The sequence below is a fragment of the Populus trichocarpa genome, chromosome 1 (assembly GCF_000002775.5).
Source record: "Populus trichocarpa isolate Nisqually-1 chromosome 1, P.trichocarpa_v4.1, whole genome shotgun sequence".
Taxonomy (NCBI): Eukaryota; Viridiplantae; Streptophyta; class Magnoliopsida; order Malpighiales; family Salicaceae; genus Populus; species Populus trichocarpa.
The window spans coordinates 28,949,864-28,969,353 of NC_037285.2; the positions used below are offsets into that span (position 1 = coordinate 28,949,864).

At 32.9% G+C, this 19,490-nt stretch overlaps 2 protein-coding genes across 3 annotated transcripts; both read right to left on the bottom strand.

Annotated features, from left to right (window-relative positions):
- Positions 1-8,818: 8,818 nt before the first annotated feature.
- LOC7463888 (uncharacterized) lies at positions 8,819-11,290 on the bottom strand. Its single transcript, XM_006369595.3, has one exon. The coding sequence runs from the start codon at positions 10,645-10,647 to the stop codon at positions 9,331-9,333; it is 1,317 nt and encodes a 438-aa protein (XP_006369657.1). The 5' UTR covers positions 10,648-11,290; the 3' UTR covers positions 8,819-9,330.
- A 2,844-nt stretch (positions 11,291-14,134) lies between these two features.
- Positions 14,135-18,391, bottom strand: LOC7463889 (uncharacterized). Of its 2 annotated transcripts, XM_052447074.1 has the most exons (4): positions 18,059-18,389; positions 17,486-17,616; positions 15,258-15,362; positions 14,135-14,866 (listed from the first exon to the last, which is right to left on the bottom strand). In XM_052447074.1, the coding sequence occupies exons 1-4, from the start codon at positions 18,113-18,115 to the stop codon at positions 14,437-14,439; spliced, it is 723 nt and encodes a 240-aa protein (XP_052303034.1). In that variant the 5' UTR covers positions 18,116-18,389; the 3' UTR covers positions 14,135-14,436. The 2 variants fall into 2 exon arrangements, with proteins under 2 accessions (XP_052303034.1, XP_052303035.1); XM_052447075.1 differs by lacking the exon at positions 15,258-15,362 and having other exon boundaries at positions 18,059-18,391.
- Between the last annotated feature and the right edge of the window lie 1,099 nt (positions 18,392-19,490).

The following is a 19,490-nucleotide window of genomic DNA, read 5'->3' on the forward strand; positions in this document are numbered from 1 at the left end:
AAAAAGCTCTATCGAGCTTGGCTTGTGTCCAAAAATCGTAGCCTGCAATAAAAAAAAATATTGTTAGTTAAATATATTTATAAAAAAACAACTAATAAAACAAATAGATGTAATAAAAAAAATTATATTATCCGCTTTGCATGCAAAATGAATAGAACAGAGCCACTAGTGTGCTTAGTAATGTAACCGTGAACACGCCGGTTCTGGTTATCTGTATCAGACTGTGAGCGTCGAGTGAAACGTGCGGACATCACGTGTTGAATGTATTCTACCCATACATCCTCTGAGATGTACGACGGTCTGAAATCCTTCCAAAATATCACGTCATTCCAACCTAAAAGCTCTCTTTCTTTCATATATTTTTTGGCTTTCTTTTGTACCTCGTACAAAAAATAATGCAACTTATATGATACAAATTAATTACATGTTAGTAAATGAAAAATAAAATTTTAATATTTGAAATAAAAAAATTATCTTGAATTCGATCTTACTTAATTATAGTGTCATTATCCCAAACTCTCCTCGCAACATTATCATCAGCTCTTTCCCATTCAAATTTTCCCCTGAAGTAAAAATTTATAATTTTTTCAGTAATTTCAATAAACAGTTCAAATTAACATAAAAAATATATATATAAGTTAATATTAACCTTGAACCTTGAAAACTTAGCTTGGAAACCTAGCTTCATTAAAACAATAGAATTTTCATCGACAATTTAAAGGTCAATAGCCTCAATGTTTGTAGACCATAAATTGCATTCTTTAAATGATATTATTTTAAAAAAATTTATTAAACATGTCGTTGTGAAAGCAAAACAAACTTACATTTAAAGGTCATCATTTCACTGGGCCTTATACTTGCGGGTAAATAGATCCAACTATGAAGGGACCCCCCTATCAATGTTGCAGCATCATACTTGATGAGCTCGTGTCCTGAGTAAATGCATGTGCCTCAGGTGCATGTTCTTGGTCGGCACCTCATGACTCATGGTCATCAGCATCGCTACTAGAAAAACTAGCAACAATTATGTCCTCAAGACATGCTATAGACTTTTTTCTAAGCATCTATACAAATTAACGGATAAAAAAAAATTAAATGATTTCTATTTTTTAAACAAATTCGGCATTGTCTCTCCTTTGCGGAGACTACCCAAAAATTTTAAACTTGTAAATACACAACATATATCCCACAAACCAGTTGATTTTATTCAATTTCTTCTAATAATTTAGCATAATTTAACTTCGTAGAAAATTTTCATTTTCTACGTGATAGTATTTTTAATCATAAATTTACAACAAATTATTCTAAATTTACAAAAATTAAAAATAATAATTAAAATTAATCCTACACATTTAAATTAAATTGAACAACAAAATTGAAAAAAAAACTAAAATTCAACAAAATAATGCAAAAATTATTACAATAACAACTAAAATTCAACACAATTATTTCTATGTGATAATATTTTTAATCCTAAATTTACAAAAAAAATTATTCTAAATGGAATAAATACAAAATAATAATTAAAATTATTCATACAAATTTATTTGAAATTGAACAATAAATTTGAAAAAAAAACTAAAATTGAACAAAATAATGCAAAAATTATTTCAATCACAACTAAAATTCATGTCATTTATTAATTCAAAAAATTACTAAGAACACAAAATTGAACAAAAATAATGACAAAAAAAAACATAAATAATGAAAAAAACACACAATAAAGAAGAAGAAAAAGGAATGAAAAATTCTTACCTTAATGGAGTGCTTTATTTCGGCTTTTAATGAAAAAAAAAAGACATTGTTAATAAACCAAAAAAATAAGAAGAAAAATGAAGAAAGACAACATATCTTAGGATGAGAAGAGAAGACAATACTTGATGTCGGGTTAGAATGAGAGAGAAAAGAGATGAAAAAGAGAGAAAAACAGGTGTGTGAGAGAAGAAAAAAGAAGAAGATGAAGCCTCGATCTGTCATGATTTAGGTCTTTTATTTTAGTTTATATTGACATGATTACCGATGAAATATTAAATATTACTATTTTTAATATTTTCGTCGATAATTCTGTTTGTGAAGTCAAATTGAAATTTAATGGTCTTGGTATCTGAGCGCTTTTTACTAACAGAATCACAAATGAAATATTAAATATTAACATTTTTAATATTTCTATCGGTAACTTCGTCTGTAAAGTCAAATGAAAAATTTCAATTTGCGTAAAAGTTTTCATAAAGCTCCTTCAAATATTACCGATGACTTTTCATTTCGTCGGTGATTTTATTAGTAAAAAAAGTGCATAGTCAATTAATTATCACCGCATTGAAAAGTGAACAGTTCTCATATTCTCTGGAATATACCGACGAACAAATTTTGTCGGTTTAATATTATGTAATGAACACCATGAACAATGTCATGATCAAAGGTTATAATTCCCATGGTTTCTAAAATATATCGAAAGACACATTCCATTGGTATACCCATATGTAATGAATACTGTGAACATTGTTAGGGTGAAGGGGAACAGTTCTCATGATCTCTAAAATAGACCAACGAACACATTCCTTCGATATACTCGTGTGTAATGTACAGTTTGACGATATTTCTATCAGTGTAAAACAATGTCTAATAACAAATTGCATATGTATTTCCTATCTATTCATTCTGCAAATACTTAAATTCACAGCTGCACACACAACACAATAACATCACTTCACATCATAATAATAAAATAAATATTTGATTGTCATTCAATAATAAATTAACAGCATTGTTAATACATTGAAATGAATTTCGTCCATAAGTAATACATTATAGTTTATGGCATTACATATTCATGTCGTGCAAATTAATCAGAATTCTCTTCTTTTTTGTCAATTGACCCGTCCTTATCTTCATCGCAATCTTGTACGTTGATTTTGTCGATATCATCTTTATCGACTTGTCCGTTGGAGCTCAAAACATCATTCAACTCCTCAATGTCAACATGTATATAAATATTCTAGGGGATGCAAAAGTTTCAATTTTCTTTTAAGTCATTAGATGGAGCAACTCAATATGGATCAACTAACTCACCAAGTTGAAAAATATCATTTCCCACAATTAATTCATTGTTGTTATCCTAAACAATCTTGACACAACCCTTGGGTTTGGTTTTCACCACAGATAACTAATCAGCTCTTAAACAATCCTTTTTAAAGGAAGGATTGTATGTGTAATAAACTTGCTGACATTGTTTGGCAAACACAAAGACATCATCGATGTTGCGGAGTCTAGCCTTTGAATTATTTTCGACTAAACCATGATGAGGATCTACTTCGATTCCTCTGTCAATGGTGTCATATCAATAGCATTTGAATAAAAATACTTTATTCTGATCGCGATGATATTACAATTCAATGACCTCTTCCAACTTCTTATAGTAGTCAATTTCAAACTCATTAGAATTTGACCCCCCCACCATTATATGTCCTTTTGTCCTGCCCATATTCTTCAATATGAAACATATATCCATTGATGAAATACCGGTGTAGAACTTCATCTTTCTTTCAAGAACAAGACTTAGTAAAGACAAAGTAACAATAGAATTCACATAACTCAATATAAACCAACTTCATATTTTTACGGTGACAAAACAAAGTTATATTCATTCTAGGCTTAATATTGTCCTTTGTCTTCCCTTTCACGATTCATTAGCAAGAAACAACAGTCAACATCCCTTTCAACTCTGTCAAGAAACAAGTCCTTCTGTTCGTTTTGAACTTGTGATTCATTGGCAAGAACTGTTAGTGGCAGTAAAAAAAGATGTTTTAGCGCTGTTTGTTAGGGTGAATGCCTTGTTATTTTCCATACAGTATGGACATGTTGATTTTTCATGCGTGCTCCAACCAGAAACCATTATATAAGCTGAAAAATCATTGATACTCCACATCAAAGTTGCCTTCATCAAAAAAATTTTTCCGATACATCATAAGTCAAAGCCCCAAATGACTACAACTATTTCAACTTATGAATCAATGGTCGAAGACAAACATCTATATTCTGACCTAGACTATTAGAACCGAGTATGATCATAGATAAAAACATGAACTCCGGTCTCATACACATCTCAGTTGGCAAGTTGTAAACCATGAGTATCATCGACCAATAAGAAAAAGGAGCAGTAAATAACTCGAATGGATTGAATTCATCTGTAAATAACTCAAGACACATGTTCTTTATCTCCGGTAAAAATCGAGGATGCACAATGTTAAAGTGTTTCCAAGCTTCGCTATCGAAAGGGTGCATCATCACTCCATCCACCGCATCATGTGATTGGTATCATGTCATGTGCTCAATAGTTTTTGGTGATATGAATAACCTTTGCAGTCTAGGTGTGATTGAGAAGTATCTAAGTTTTTTGTGTTCGAAAAGAGACCTTCCTCTGCCAATCATGAGTTTATAACAAGAATGTTCACATGTTCTACACCTAGTCAAATTTGTATGTTCAAGGTAGTACAACATGCAAAAGTTTAGACACATGTCAATTTTTTTGTTATCCTAGATCGAGGGGTTTCATCATGGACTTGGCAGTATAAAAGTTCTCTTTTAGCCTGTCCTCTTTAGGTAAAATACTTCACGCTCATTCGATAATTTTATCATAACCGACCTTACACAACCCATCATCTAATTTGATGGTGAACACGTGTACAATGATCGATAATTTACTGTGATTTGTAAAACCAACCCATAATGGTTTGTGAGAATCTTTCAAAAGATCAATAGGCATAGCCTCGTCTGCATTAGGTTCTTCATCTATAATTGGATATTAACTGGCATGACCCTGATTCATTCTTATCGCATCCATAATCATATTACTAGAAGGATTGCTATTGCCATCTACAATTCCATGCATATTGCTAGAACTAGAAGTTGACGCAACCATCCTTTCTATCATGGTATCGTGAGGTACATATGGTTCTCTGTGTGCATACTAACAGAAAGATTTCTCCATGAACTCTTTTTATAGAAGATGCATCGATACAACATCTGAATCAATAAACTTTTTATTTTTACACCTTTTGCGTGGACATCTAATTCCCCCTTCACTAATATTTCTCGGATTAGATAGTGTATAATTAATAAAACCCTAAACTCCATTACAATAATCCATCCACCGCAGGCCTTGAGATGAATCTCTATACATTCATGAACTATCAAACCTATATAAAATAATGATGACAACATGTATTAATTAACCATGTTAACTAAATAATTTGCAAAAATATTGATTTAGCTCAAAGTTATTTAATCTATTTTAATTGTACTCTTAATTCATTATTAATTATCTATATAAATTCAAATTTTTATATATTTACCGGAAATTTCAATCAGCAATAAAATTGACAAAATTTAAAACGGACTCGTTAAATAAACTATTATTTATTTCATCACAAAACACTTAGGTAAAAAATTTGACACATGTCTCATCAATTTACAAACAAAAAACAAGTAAACACCCAAACAAAATACATATACTACAAAAAAAATGCAAAAAAACCAACATTTTAAAATTGGGTTCAAATAAAAAAAATGGTAGATTTGTTTATTTAAAGTGGAGAATCCTCAATAAAATCTGAATCAGAACACAAATGCTTACGAACTGAGTGTTGTGGTGGCCAGATTTATTGTAGGAGGTTAAATTGTGTTGAGATTAGGTTGGGGGGGTGGCTGTTTGTTGTAGAAAAAAATACATAAGGAAGAAGGAGAATTGAGGGAGGGGGAGAGGAGGGTCGATCGTCAAGTCATAAATTAAATATCACAAACGACATTACCAACTTAATTATTCTGTCAATAACTTCATTGGTCATTCTATTAATAAAAATATCACTTCACCGTATGATTTGCCCTTTTGAATCCCATTAGAATACCCTTCGTCATTCTCTCGATATGTACTAACATAATTTTCCTGTCGGTGTTTACCAATGGATACAAGGATGGAAAATTATGTCAATAAAGGTCATCTTAATATACCGATGAAATTTTCCCGCCGGTGTTTCCATTTATATTAGTCAATTTTCTAGTAGTAATTGTTTTTTCAATTTTTGAAAAGTTTCAATTTTAAGTCTAACAATTAAATAACTTATTTTTTAATATTTGTTTTTAGGTTTTTAAGATGTATAATAACATTTAAGGAGACTTGAAAGGAAAAACAAATAAGGGAAGAATAAAATAAAAATATGAACTAAATTTATTTTTGAATACTTATTTAATAGCAAAGCACAAGGTTCAAACTTTGAAAAATTATGTAGGTAATATTGAAAGATTTTAAATTATAAGAAAGAATTTGAACATTGATGAATCTATGAAGCAAAAAATGCAAATGTCGTTTGGTATCTTTTTAGAAGGAAAAAAAATAGAAATCGTGTTTGGTTGAATTATTAAGTTTATTTTTTATTAATGATTTTAAAAGTTAAAATAAAATTTTGAAAGCAATAAAAATTCATTTTTCACTTTCTGTTTTTTAAATTAGTCGGATATAAATCACATGACTAATTTTTGTGGGGTGGTTTAAAAATCTCATTTAAACGATAGATTAAAAATTTAATGTATATTCATAGATTAATTGAATTAATTAAATATATAAGGACAAATTGAAGGAATACCTCTCATCATATAAGGAGGAGAGATGTTGAACCATTAATCTTATATAGTGACATTGACATTTTTGAAAAACAATTGTCATGTGCAAGTCATTCCGGTCACTATGCTCGGAAAAACTCGTTGAAATAATAAATTATACACTTTAGCTTTATCCAAGGATAAAATTGGTTCCATCGAAGATGAAAGAACAAATTGGAGAATTAAGGATAGATGAAGCCATTATTCCTATTATAAAAGGTGATCTCAGGTTTCATTTAATAATTGTTTTGAAAGTGTTTTTAAAAATAAGCTTGGACTCAAAAAGGGTAAAAATTGATGGTTTTTTATTATATATAGTTTTGATTTTTGACATGCTAATGTCAAAATCACAAAATTTAAATGCACTTTTCCAGTAGTGTCTGATTTTTTTATAAAAATAAATATTTTTTTAGTTAATTTTTATTTTTTTTTAATTTTTTATTATGATACTTTTCTAGTTTTTTTTATATTTAAAGGAGATATTTTTCTCTATTTTTTTATTCAGTATTATTATATATCATCCACTCTTGAATGGTGGTGCATTAACGTTTTTTAATTTAATTTAGTAAAATTTAAATGTATTTTTATAATAGTGTCTAATTTTTTTAAATAAATATTTTTCTTAGTTAATTTAATTTAATTTATTTGATTTCTTTATTTTTTATTATGATACTTTTATATATATATATATATATATATATATATATATATATATATATATATATATATTTAGAGGAGGTATTTTTCTTTATTTTTTTTATTCAGTATTATTATATATCATCCACTCTTGAATGGTGCATTAACGATTTTTTTAATTAAAATTTTGAGTTTTAAATGAAAATATGGAAAACACATCTACTTAGTTTAAACCTCCATAGTGATTGAATCTTTTTTTTGACTGCGAATAAAAGGTCAATTTGATGTATACTTAAATTCACAATTTACAAATTGCAAAGACTGAAAAATAAGAGGTTAGATGGGCTTACCAATAACTCTTCAGGGCCACAAATTAAGCATCGAGATCTAACCTAAAAGAAATTATGCCATGACTGCATAGACTCGCCCACCTCCCGGTTTAGGGGTGCCAATGTCCTGTGGTGTATTGGGCCGACAAGGCACCTGGGCCCAAATCTTGGGTGCATGCTCTGAAATTATGGGCCGCTAAGGTAGTCCAAGTCTAAATTAAGGCCCATGGTTGCCTGCATCCATAATCGTACATGCAAGAGTGCTTATAGGTTCGGTTTCAGGTGTATAGCAAATCAAAATTAATTATTAATTTTAGAGTTTGTTTGTTATTATAGTAATAGTTTATTTTCAAATATTTTAAATCTAAACTCTAAATTAATCATTATTTTTAGAGCTCGTTTAGTGTTGTAGTAGCGATTGCTTTTCAAAGTATTTTTTATTTGGAAATACATTAAAAAAATATTTTTAAAAAAATTATTTTTAACATAAACACATCAAAACGATACAAAAACATCAAAAAAAAACATTTGAAACAACTTTTTTTTAAAATACTTTTAAAATACCAAGAAAAAAAACAGCTCTTAATTATGTCAAAGCTTAAGCTTGAGGGATAAGAGTTGTATGAATTAGGTGCACATTATTGGATAAAAAAAAGGTGCACCATGCATTAAGACTTAGATTATCATGGGAGCCACAAGATTTGCACACACAAAATCAACCCTATACACTGTGGAGAATTGAGCATAGAAACGGCACCTCGGATTCCTGCTCTTTCCAAGACCTATTTAAACGTGATTGATTGTATATTAATTTTGAATTATATGCAAAGTGCGTGGAAAATGATCTTAATCTGCCCCACCATTACAATGATATCCACCACGAAATTTAGTGGTTTCAACAGATACTGCAATGCCTGCTTTTCCACCCTTCATCATGACCTGGGAATCATATATCTTCTGTTCTCCACACAAATGATACTTGGAAAGCATCCTCATGTTCTAATAGCATGCATGAACAAGAACAATTCATCAGCCTACTATTGCCTTTGATGACTCTTAGCATTGATGAGTAATGGAAATACTTCACAACTAAGCAAGACAAATCTCCTTTTATAAAATTGTTTCCTTGCTAGTCAAAGAACCTCCAAAAGAGTTTCCTTTTAAATATGAAGAACTCAAAACCCAAACTAAGATTTAAATTCAAACATGCAAACGCTCATATCATTGTTAATATTAACTTTTTAACAAATAACTGATATTTCATGATATAGCATTGTAATCCTGTCACTCTCTATGGGCATAAATTTGTTTTTGACGTTTTACATATAAAATCCTGTAAGCTAAACCTGCAGAGATGTCTTAGTGGACTCAAGATCCCCTTCTACAGCATACAAACCTTTGGGAACCCTTCAATACGGATACAGTTATTATTACATAGTTGAAAACATGTGAAATGTCCCGAATGCTTGAAAAACAAAGATTTACTAACCACCCACACAACTAGATAGCAGAACACATCTCAGGTATGCGTTTGTGAAGGTTAATGAAGTGAAAGATCTTAGAAGAAATTGTCGTGACAAGAAAAAAGAGAGGAAGTTAAGAAACAATAAGAATATTTCGAATCATAAAAACCTCTGAAGAAGCCGATAATTGAACTCCATTTCCTGATAGGACAAAGCAAGGTAACATATGCAGCAGAAAGGGTTATTGATTAGAAGAATGCGCGGCTACCGTAAAACACTCGCCCTCCGTCCTTTTTCTTTTTCTCAAGCTCTAGTTTATTGCTAAGACTTTGAATCACATCACCACGATCTGCAGATTCCAGCTTGTCAAGATCCATAGGTAGCTCCATCTTGGCCAAGGATTCTGTGAATTGTTGCATGCTCCTCATGTACATATCTACTATTTGCTGCTGCATTGCAGACTGTTCGGCCTCGAGATTGATATTTCCTAGGGGGGATGAAAATACTTGACCAAATTTAACAGGACTCATGTTTCCTTCCTTCCTGCTCTCCTCCTCCTTGCTTGTAAAATCCGATTCCTTTTCGTCTCGGACTTCATTTCCCTTCTTTGATGTTGGTGTGTCAGGACAAGCACAGGAGTTATGATTAGCCTCCGTGGTGATCGAAACGTTAAGAGAGCTTGAGAATTGACCACCCAAACGACTCTTCCTATCAACCGAGTCAGAAGAATTTCTGTCATCGCTCAGGCTTGTTGTCGTAGAGCTCAAGAAACTGGAATTTTGGATGCTGCCACTAGGTGAAGAGGAACCACCTTGATTTTGCTCGGAGGAATTTATGTTCATTTCACAATCATGAATAGCAGGTTGCGGAGAGGCACCGAGGTGAAGAAATGAGCCAGGCCTGGAACCCAAGTCATCAAAATATTCTGAGACCATTAGCTGATTCTCTCTAACAACATTGATATCAGGAAATTCAATTCTCGAATACTCAACTGGGTCCAGAATAACTTCTGATACCTTTCTATCAAGAAGCACGACCTCTGATGATATCGAAGATTTGGCAGCTGTTGTTGAGGGCTTGACAGGAAAAGATGTGTTTAAGGAGAGAGACAACTTGATAGTGCCAGCGGGAGAGTGAAAGAGGTCAGTGGAGGAGAGGCTGTAATCTTGCGTCACCTTTCCTTTTCCAGAAACTTGTGAAATAGGGACCAAAGCAAATCCTAGAAGCTGATCTTCCATGTAGTTTCTAGCTCTACTAAGCATCCAAATCTCACATTTGAGGACTGCATCGAGTTGAGCGAGTTTCATCATCAAGTTTTCATTGAATTCTGGGTTTTTTCCACCTCTATTGATAATTCTAGTTGAAAGGGTCTCATCAGGATTATAAGTTAGAGAGAATTTTGCATAAACATCTTGGTTATCATAGATACATATGTTGTGAATATTCCTGGCATGATGAACATAGATTTCAAGAATCCCACAGAACTCAGAATCGCCATCTGCATCGCCCATCGTGTTTGAATTTGGATTATACCTGAACCCAGTTGATTGATTGAAAGAATCCATCGAAAGAAAGTTAAAACCTCAATGTGATGCTCCAAGGAAGTTTCTATACTATATCCTACTTGGTTCAGATTTTGGCAAGAAAGCTCCGATAAATGAGAGAAGAGAACAAAACAGAGCCGACACAAAGAACAATCTATGAAACAATGATATATTGGAAGATCTTGTTCCTACATGTGTATCCCATTTGATAAGAAAGCTTTTTTATTAAGCTTTGTAAGATAAATGAATGGAATTAAACGCAAAATGTGGTAATAGGAAGAATGTTTTAAAGGGAAAGAAAACAAAACAGAACAAATCAGGGCTGTTTCAGATAGCAGATTGATTACTTATAACGCACCGGAAGCCTTTCTCTCTAGTTTCCAGTCCTTTTTTGGATCGTGTTGACATCATCATAAATCCATGAATTCAAGGAAAAGACTGGACATAAAGGAAAACAAAATGGAGACAGGCAGAGAGAGACTTGCGGTGGAATAAAAGAGTTTGCTTTGTGCAAGTTGAAGAGGTGGGTGAGGATGTAGGTGGTAGGTAAGAATCAAAAGAGAAGGAAGGGAAAAAAAACAAAGATGGGGATGATATTGTTGATGATGATGGTATGGCTTGTTTTCATTTGCCACTTCTTTTCCTGCTTGTATTCTTTTTCTATAGGAAGTGGTGGGTGGGGGATTGAGATTTTTGGAAGGCTTTGCTTTGCTTGACATTGCAGCTTCCACTCCCAGCGGACTTTTGCTCCACTGAGGTAATTGGAGGCCCCACTTTCTGGTCCCATTTTTCATTATCATTTTCTCCACCTATCTCCCTCTCACAGATGCTCTCCTAAGCTTCGAGACAAAATAATCCCGTCTGTCCTCCCTCTACCATATTCAAGGCTTTATGGGGAGAAATCGTCTCAAAAATAATCCCATGCCAACAGGCTGTGGAAAAAACCAAGGTTCGAGTGCTACTGAGAAAATCTACAGACTTTCAACTGCACATGCATGCAAATTAACCCTTGCAAAGTTCCCTGGCCGCAAGGGGAAAAGCACGAGGTTAACTGATCAATATAAACAGCTTAAAGCACCAGCAAACTATTCAAACCTTGCAACTGCTTCCCTTGAATGCTACTTTGTAGACTGTAGAGTATAAGCGATGTGATGAATCTCCTTTGGTTTATGGTTAATCCTAATCTTGAACAATGAAATGATAGGACTGGCCTAATGTTAGGCATTGCTAATTGAGTTCGAAAGTAACTATAGATGATCTTGGTTTGCTAAGACATGTCTCCATCCATAGCGCTGGACCTGCTATCATTAAATGAAACCTAACCTTAAAGGACAGGAGGTGTTAATATTGAATGAAACTTAACACAGGGCCTCCAAATCATAGTTCATGTCTTAAAATTTTATATATATATATAAAGAATGACAAGATATTAATTATTCTTATTGATAGCAGGAATTATAAAAAATATGAAGAGGAAAAAGAAAGAGCGACTTTCCTAACATTGAATTCATACGTTCAAAAGGAGATTGCCATGATCGGTTACAAAGTCTTGACACCTTAGCTTAGGGGAGCAATATTTCTTGATAGTAGCCAGTGCAAGATTCAAACTTAAGATGGCATGCGTGTGGACTGCAATGAAGTCCACAGCTTGCAAATTCTTGATAATCATGGGAGTATTTTTGACTCCCGCTATCAATTAAACTTAGAAAAAAAAAAAAACGGTGTGAAGTTCTGGGCTACGTAACAATGATATTGTCTTTCATTTCTTCGAAAAACTGAGGAAACCCTTTTCATGCCTAACTGGAAAATGCATTTTTTTTCCTTTCTGGGAAAGAAAGAAAAAGTTTAATTGGTTCGAAAAGGCACTCAAGTAATATCTGTCAAAGGAATTGAAATGTCCCGAGTTGGTGGCAATGTGCTTTCATCCAGTAGCTGGTGTAGGGCCTGATCCAGTGATTAGAAAGTCGAGCAATAATAAGAACGCAATTCGTGACTAGAATTCTTCATCTCCTGGGGCCTCTGTGCTTCATCCTCCTCCTCCTAAAAGGTTTGGTAGTTAAGAAAGGATGATGGCTGGCCTGACTTTGACTTCAGAATGTATACTATAGCCTTCTTATTTCTCAATTGAGCTTTAATTCGTGACAGTCTCCGTATTGTCATTATTACAAAATAATTGTAGCAATACAAGTGGTGTAATCAAATGCGCTTCTTGTGGAAATACTTCATACAAATACTTCGAATTTATTAATTAAATGTTGCAGCCCAAGGGTGCAGATCTTGCTGAAAATCATATTTATTCCTTTTCGCTCAAAATATTATTTTCATGATCAGTTGATCCATGATGTATTTAACGTTGTGGTAGTAGTTATTTTTCAAAATATCTTTTACTTGAAAATATATTAAAAAAATATTTTTTTTAAAAATATATTTTTAATATTAACACATCAAAATATTTTAAAATATACTAAATAAAAATAATCTTTAAAAAATCAAATTCTTTTAAAGAGGTGTTTGAAAACAAATGAGTTATAAAACTCAGTCGTGACTCCTAATACATATTAGGCGGATACTGGAAAACTGATATGGGCCTTTACATGGGCCTTATACTGCAAACAAGGAGCAATAATAAAGCTCAAGGCTCAACAGGATTCCTTCACCGGACCCACCATTTCCGACCAGACACGTTCCTCGCTCAGTCTTGAGTCTCTCAAACTTTTCTTGCTGCAGACAAAAGAAAGCTCAACTAAGGCATCATTGCCACGAGACTTTCGTGAACATTAAGATTATGTTTAATTTTTTTAAGAAATATTTTTTTTATCTCCAGTTTTCTTTTCCATTTATAGCTTTAATTCTCCATCAAAATATATAGAAAACGTTTTCGTTTGGTTAATCTATGAACTCGCTTCCCTTCAGAAATTGAAAAAAAATGTTCAAACACAAGTTTTTTCCTGAATAAATTTTAAAGTGTTTACTTATATACAGCCGTTTATTCAAATTTATTTTTAAAAAAATTGTTATAACTTGGATGAAAAAAATTATTCACTAATTAATTTTATTATCTTTCCAAGTAATTCAGAAAATTGTTATAAACTTTTAATGAGAGAAACTCGATAAACGTCGAGAAAATGTTCAGCCAAACTACCTAGTAATATGGAGAATAATTCTCTAGATAGAAAAGAATCATACAGAAAACAAAATCCTATCTTTTGGAGATTTTCTTTTTTAAAAAAAATGAGTTATTTACTAAGTAAAGAAAAAATTGCCCTAATCAACGTCAGAGATACAGAGCTCCACAAAAAAAGATAATCCATCAGTACAAATGATTCTGGAAAATTCATTTTCAACCTAGGTAGGTACTCACTTGTTACACCTATAACAACAGAAATAAATAGAACTGTTGCACAGAAATCGCAGTGGTGACTCGATCCAAATGCCACAGCACAGGAACGTCCATCTGATTATTAGCTCGACCTGGAGTCCCAAAACAGCCGTGCAAACAATGCAATAGAATCTCTGGAATATTGCAAATCCCAGTCAGCTTGTAATCAATGACAAGTTTAAGAAATACATGGTGTTAGCAAAGCAACTGCAATATGAAGTTATGAACTTCATTGTGAGTTGAATCAAACAGCGTTAAATCTTGAAAGAACAATGAACCTGATATTTCATCACCAACCACGGACCCCCATCTCCTAGACGCTATCCAACTACCATGTCATTATTCCAGAGAGTTAAAGCATGGAAATACTGTACAAGTGAGAGGTTCCCTGTTTCTGGCTTATGAAGAAACAGACAGAAATGGACAGAGAATCACTTCCTGCCCAACCTTGCCAAATGCTGCTGATGTTTTGATGCAGCAGCCTTGTCAGCAGCTTCACGCTTGAGTGTCCTCTTCGCCCGTCTCCCGGTTCTATCTTTTGCAGCCTCTTTCTTCTTAGGTTCGCGTGAGGTGCACGCCCCCGAGTCCTTGAAATCTGCTTGATACACTGGCCTTGCTTCTTGATGCCCTGCCCTAACATAGCCATTATCTCCCCACCTCCGATTTCCAATGCGAAGATTGGATGAACTGCTCAGGTACACTTCATCTAGATCATCATCATCATCCTCATCCTCAAATTCATATGGATAATAATCCTCTGGATCTTCATAAACATCTTCATGATCCTCCACAGTCAAAGTCATGAACCATGAGGCTCGAAGGAGGAGGCAGACACTTTCCTCAAACATGTAATCCTGGATGCTGTTAAAAAACAAAAATATATTAAAATGACCTAAAGTACGGCTTGCTTTGGCAAATTATGGGGAACAAATGGCAATACTATCCCCAAGCTTATATAAGCCAAGTTTATGTATTTTGATCAAATTATCCAACTAAGAAGGTGTTTGCGACAGTGGTAGCAGTTGCTTTTTAAAATGTTTTTCACTTGGAAATGCATTAAAATAATGTTTTTTTTAAAAAAAAATTATTTTTAACATCAACACATCAAAATAATCCAAAAAACACGCAAAAAAAATTAATTTGAAGCAAAAAAAATTCTTTTTTTAAAAAAAATCAGTTGAAACGCTGTCCCAAATGGACTCTAAGTGATCACATACAGAGTGTAATACATGACTGTGTAAAAGATTTAAACCTGCCATCAAGAGAACGGTGAATATTGAGAAACTCAAATGGATGTTTGCACTGAGGACAAGTTGGATTCTTAGTGTACGTGGACCATCTAAGGATGCACGTCACACTGCACAAAACAAACAACAAAAAGAACAATGAATATTAACTACTTGAAGTCATGCAGTGTTGAAATTTGTTAAATAGTTTTTCACACTATCAATGTTAGAGGAAATCGTCAACATATCACCAGTGCTTGCAAGGGTTTCAATAGGTACATGGTATATGCTATAATCAGCCTTGATTCTTCTGCAGTTATGTCAAGCTAATAAATTCAACATGTTGAAACAAATTCTTAGTGAGGAACACCATATAAGCATACACCTTGACAGAGCTACGAAGACGAGAAGAAAAATCATCCATGACATAAATAGGTGGATCATTCAATTTCTCACATCTATAATAATCATTGTGCAATTCTTCAGCACCAAAACAAAGAGCTCATGCAGCATCGTATTCAGCAAAGCCCACTTCAAAACTAATGAAATACATCTATTCTGCATAAAAAGGATAAAGAGAGATTTATACAAATAAAGGATTTAAGAGGAGAAACTCTGTTCAAAAGACATTTCTTTATACTGCATAAAGAACGGATGCAAGTGTGATAAATAAATGGCACAAACAATGAAAGTGCAGGAACAAATATGAAGCTGCAAAGACAGAGACCAGATGATTTTAAAGCAAAGTTAGAACCTTCTTGCAGAAATGAGCCAGAGAATAAATGTAAGACTGCCTTAAACTCATATCTGACACCTAATATACCATCAATATACAGCTCTAAGAACTACAATGTTCAAAATTGCCTTTCATGAAGAATTCATACATGATTTGCAGATGGAACTCAAGTATAAGCAGAAGCTCTGGAATTGGGACTGTTAAGGCATGTAGTTAGCACATGAATGAATTATGACAAAGTATACGAGTGCAAATCTTAGCATGTGAACGGAAAAAGTTTTATGAAGAATAAACCTAAGTGACTATCAATAATACTAGCTGGCAGAGACAAATTAAATTAAACATAACTCTTCTATTAATTCCAGCAAACTGACTAATATAAACCAGGTTTCATAAAGCAACATTGTAAGCAAAGGAGTTTTAAATTTACTCCTCAACAGTGATGAAGTGCCAGCCTCATAGCACAGATGCAAGTCACCACAAATTCTTTAAAAAACAAAAGAAAAAATAAAAGTAGAAAATTAGATTACATGTTATAGGAAGAAGTATAATATATGCATTAAAAATGAAGGCAATAAAAGTGAAAGCCATGGGACGCAATAAGTTTCAGGCAGCCATTAATTTGGATCCATCGTGTGTCATGAATGATAAAAAAAATGATGCAACACATCAGCAGAGTCACAGAAACAATAGGTGATATCCCGCCCCCATATCTGTGCAGAAATAACCAGACTCAAGCAATTTCAAGCTTCACCGTGCACTTTGTTTTCATAGGTGATAATACAGAGCCCTATCTATCTGCAACCCCAAAACACTTCAGGAGAAACAAAACATAGCAATAAATCAATCGGGTTTTAAAAAAATTACACAAAGACAGGCAGCAACTTAAGAGGACCTCTTGCTTGGATTTCCTTTGAGCCTAGGACCTACACAATCACACTACATTTTATGACTACTTGAGCCAAGGACTAATCGCAGCACAGCTGTAAAAGGAGCAACACTACATTGTACAATGGCCTCGTCAGTGAAAACCAAATGAACTATCAGCTACACCTGCTGATATGATTCCTAAGACATTCTCTTGATATTTATTCCCAGCCCCTTGGACAAAATTAGGAGAAACTTGTTTGCATTGTAGTAAGAAAGAAGTACCAAAAAAAGTTTACTTCTACTAATATGTTTCTATCTTTTTCAAGCTTTTGCGTATTATCCCTAATACAAGACTATTTAATTCCAGAGCATGCCAGCATCATTTTTCAAACTGAACTTGTATTGTGGCAGAGCACATTTCCAGCTTCCACGTTCTTAATCTTAACGAAACATATATGATGTATCATCCTCCATGAACAAATAAGACGAATTTTAAAAAAATAACCAGCAGAAGACTCTCAGGTCAAGAAGCCAAAATGTCTAGAGAAGCCTCTCAATCATACCATTCAAGTGCATCAAAATTAACCAATGCAGTACGCATGCTCGCAACCTTTAAATCATAATTAGATCAGAATAAATCATACTAACCAGTACGCATGCTCGCAACCTTTAACAAGAGCAGTTTCCTGAAGCACAATCTTATCCAAGCATATAGCACAAATCCCACCATGATTCCCACATGCCCTTTCGCTACTCTCCACTTTACTCTCCATTTCACCCTGAAACCGGAATCCCGATAAATTTAATTCTCCAATAACTTCAGAAATACCATCCATTTCCCTCCAAAAGCAAAAAGTCCCAAGAAACCAACCAACTTGTACCAAACCAATCTAGCAAACCCAAGCCAGCCAAAACTACCAAAAGGGTCTTTGATTATCTTAAAATCAGCTTTATAAGCTGTAAATGAACTTCAGTACTTCAAAATTAACGGTTTCAACGTACTTGAAATAATATTATATGAATCAGTTACTTAGAATTGCTAACGTTTTGTTTACTAAGAATTCAATTACCAGACAAAAAACAACAACATGGGATTCATCTACTCCTTCAATTTCTTCTTAATTCTCCGTAATAACAAAAACCCAGAATTTTAAAATTAAAAAAAAAAAAAAGCAAAAGAAGAAGACAGAACCGGATCTAAAAGGTCAAGAAAGGAGGTACCTGATCTTGAAGGGAGTGAAGTAATTGGTGACCGTCGATGTTGATGACTGATGTCATGGTTTTTGATAAATTTAATTTAATTATTTACAACAAAAAAATAAGAGTTAATTGCAGTTTTTTTGCTGTACTAATCTAGATTTCTAAATTAAGAATATAAGAATATAATCTAAAAGATTTATAGAGGGAGAGAGATAAAAAAAGAAAGGAAAGGTCTAAAGAATGACTGTGTCCAGATTCCTACAGAGAAGGATAGAGGATAAGAGAGAAGATCAAGAGGGAGGACCCTCTTTTGGATCGAAGGGTCCAAGAAGACTGGGTGTTGCTGTGAATGATTTAATATATGGCGGTGGGTATTTCAATTTTCTTTTTGATTTTTTTTCTGGTTTCCAAATTTCTCGGGTTGTGCACCCGACCATACGGTGTCGTGTGGGCATATTCCAAGCACACACGTGTCTCTTCCCTCCTTTCCTTTCTTTCTTTTTTTCCCGAGTGATTGATATAAAATTATATTTTTATGATAAGAAGTATTTTTGTAGTCATTAACTACCTCAATTAAGATTAATTCTTTTTATTTGATGATTTTAAAAATGTATTTTGATGCATTCATAAAAAATCAAATATTTTTAATAACTAAATTAATCCTTCAAGATTATAATTATAGAACTATAAATTTGTTTATCTGGTTTTATTAAAGATATGTTACTTATTCTTATTTTTTTTACAATTTAAATTATGAAATTTTAAAGGTTGAGTTGATGATTAAAATTTATAATAAAATAAAAGATAATAAGAGACTAATTGGGTTGTTAGTTAGGAGATATGGACGATCTCCCTTGAAACTGGATTAATAGAATTGAAAAGGCTATTATTGTTAAAGACAAAAGAAAATTATTATTATTATTATTATTATAAATTGTTAATAAAATTCACGTGGCAATTACATCATGTCTAGGGTTGAACGGTACGGTAGGCTAGAAATGGAATTGGTGATCGCGTGTGAGCTTGCTTGTTATAGACTAGTGTTGTTTTTAAAATATTTTTTAATTTAAAAAGATATGAAAATAATATATATTTTTATTTTAAAAAATTATTTTTAAAATTAATGCGTTAAAACGTTTTAGAAATATAAAAAATTAAAATTTACAAAATTACGGTGCAAACCAGCCCAAAACGATGGCAAGTTAGGAAAGCACGCTAAAAAAAACACGTGGGGATTCTGTTTGGCAGGAGTTTTGAGGATGACTTTGAATCGTAACCTCATCCGTGGAACCAATTATGACATGCAGGAGTAATTAATCAATTACATGATCTCGGTTATTAAACTAATTAATCACAATAAGCAGGTTCATTACAAGCACCAATCAAATTATTTTGATTTGATAAATCCATGTAATAATTTAATCCATGAGTAAAGTAATTATTTCTATATTAT

Bases quoted from the DNA above. Each gene is read 5' to 3' on its own strand.
- LOC7463888 (XM_006369595.3), bottom strand. From the start codon at position 10,647: ATGGATTCTTTCAATCAATCAACTGGGTTCAGGTATAATCCAAATTCA.
- LOC7463889 (XM_052447074.1), bottom strand. From the start codon at position 18,115: ATGACATCAGTCATCAACATCGACGGTCACCAATTACTTCACTCCCTT. The intron at 15,363-17,485 runs GTTAGTATGATT...TGTTTTGTGCAG, and splicing joins GGTTGCGAGCATGCGTACTG to TGTGACGTGCATCCTTAGAT. The intron at 14,867-15,257 runs GTTTAAATCTTT...GTTTTTTAACAG, and splicing joins CACCGTTCTCTTGATGGCAG to CATCCAGGATTACATGTTTG.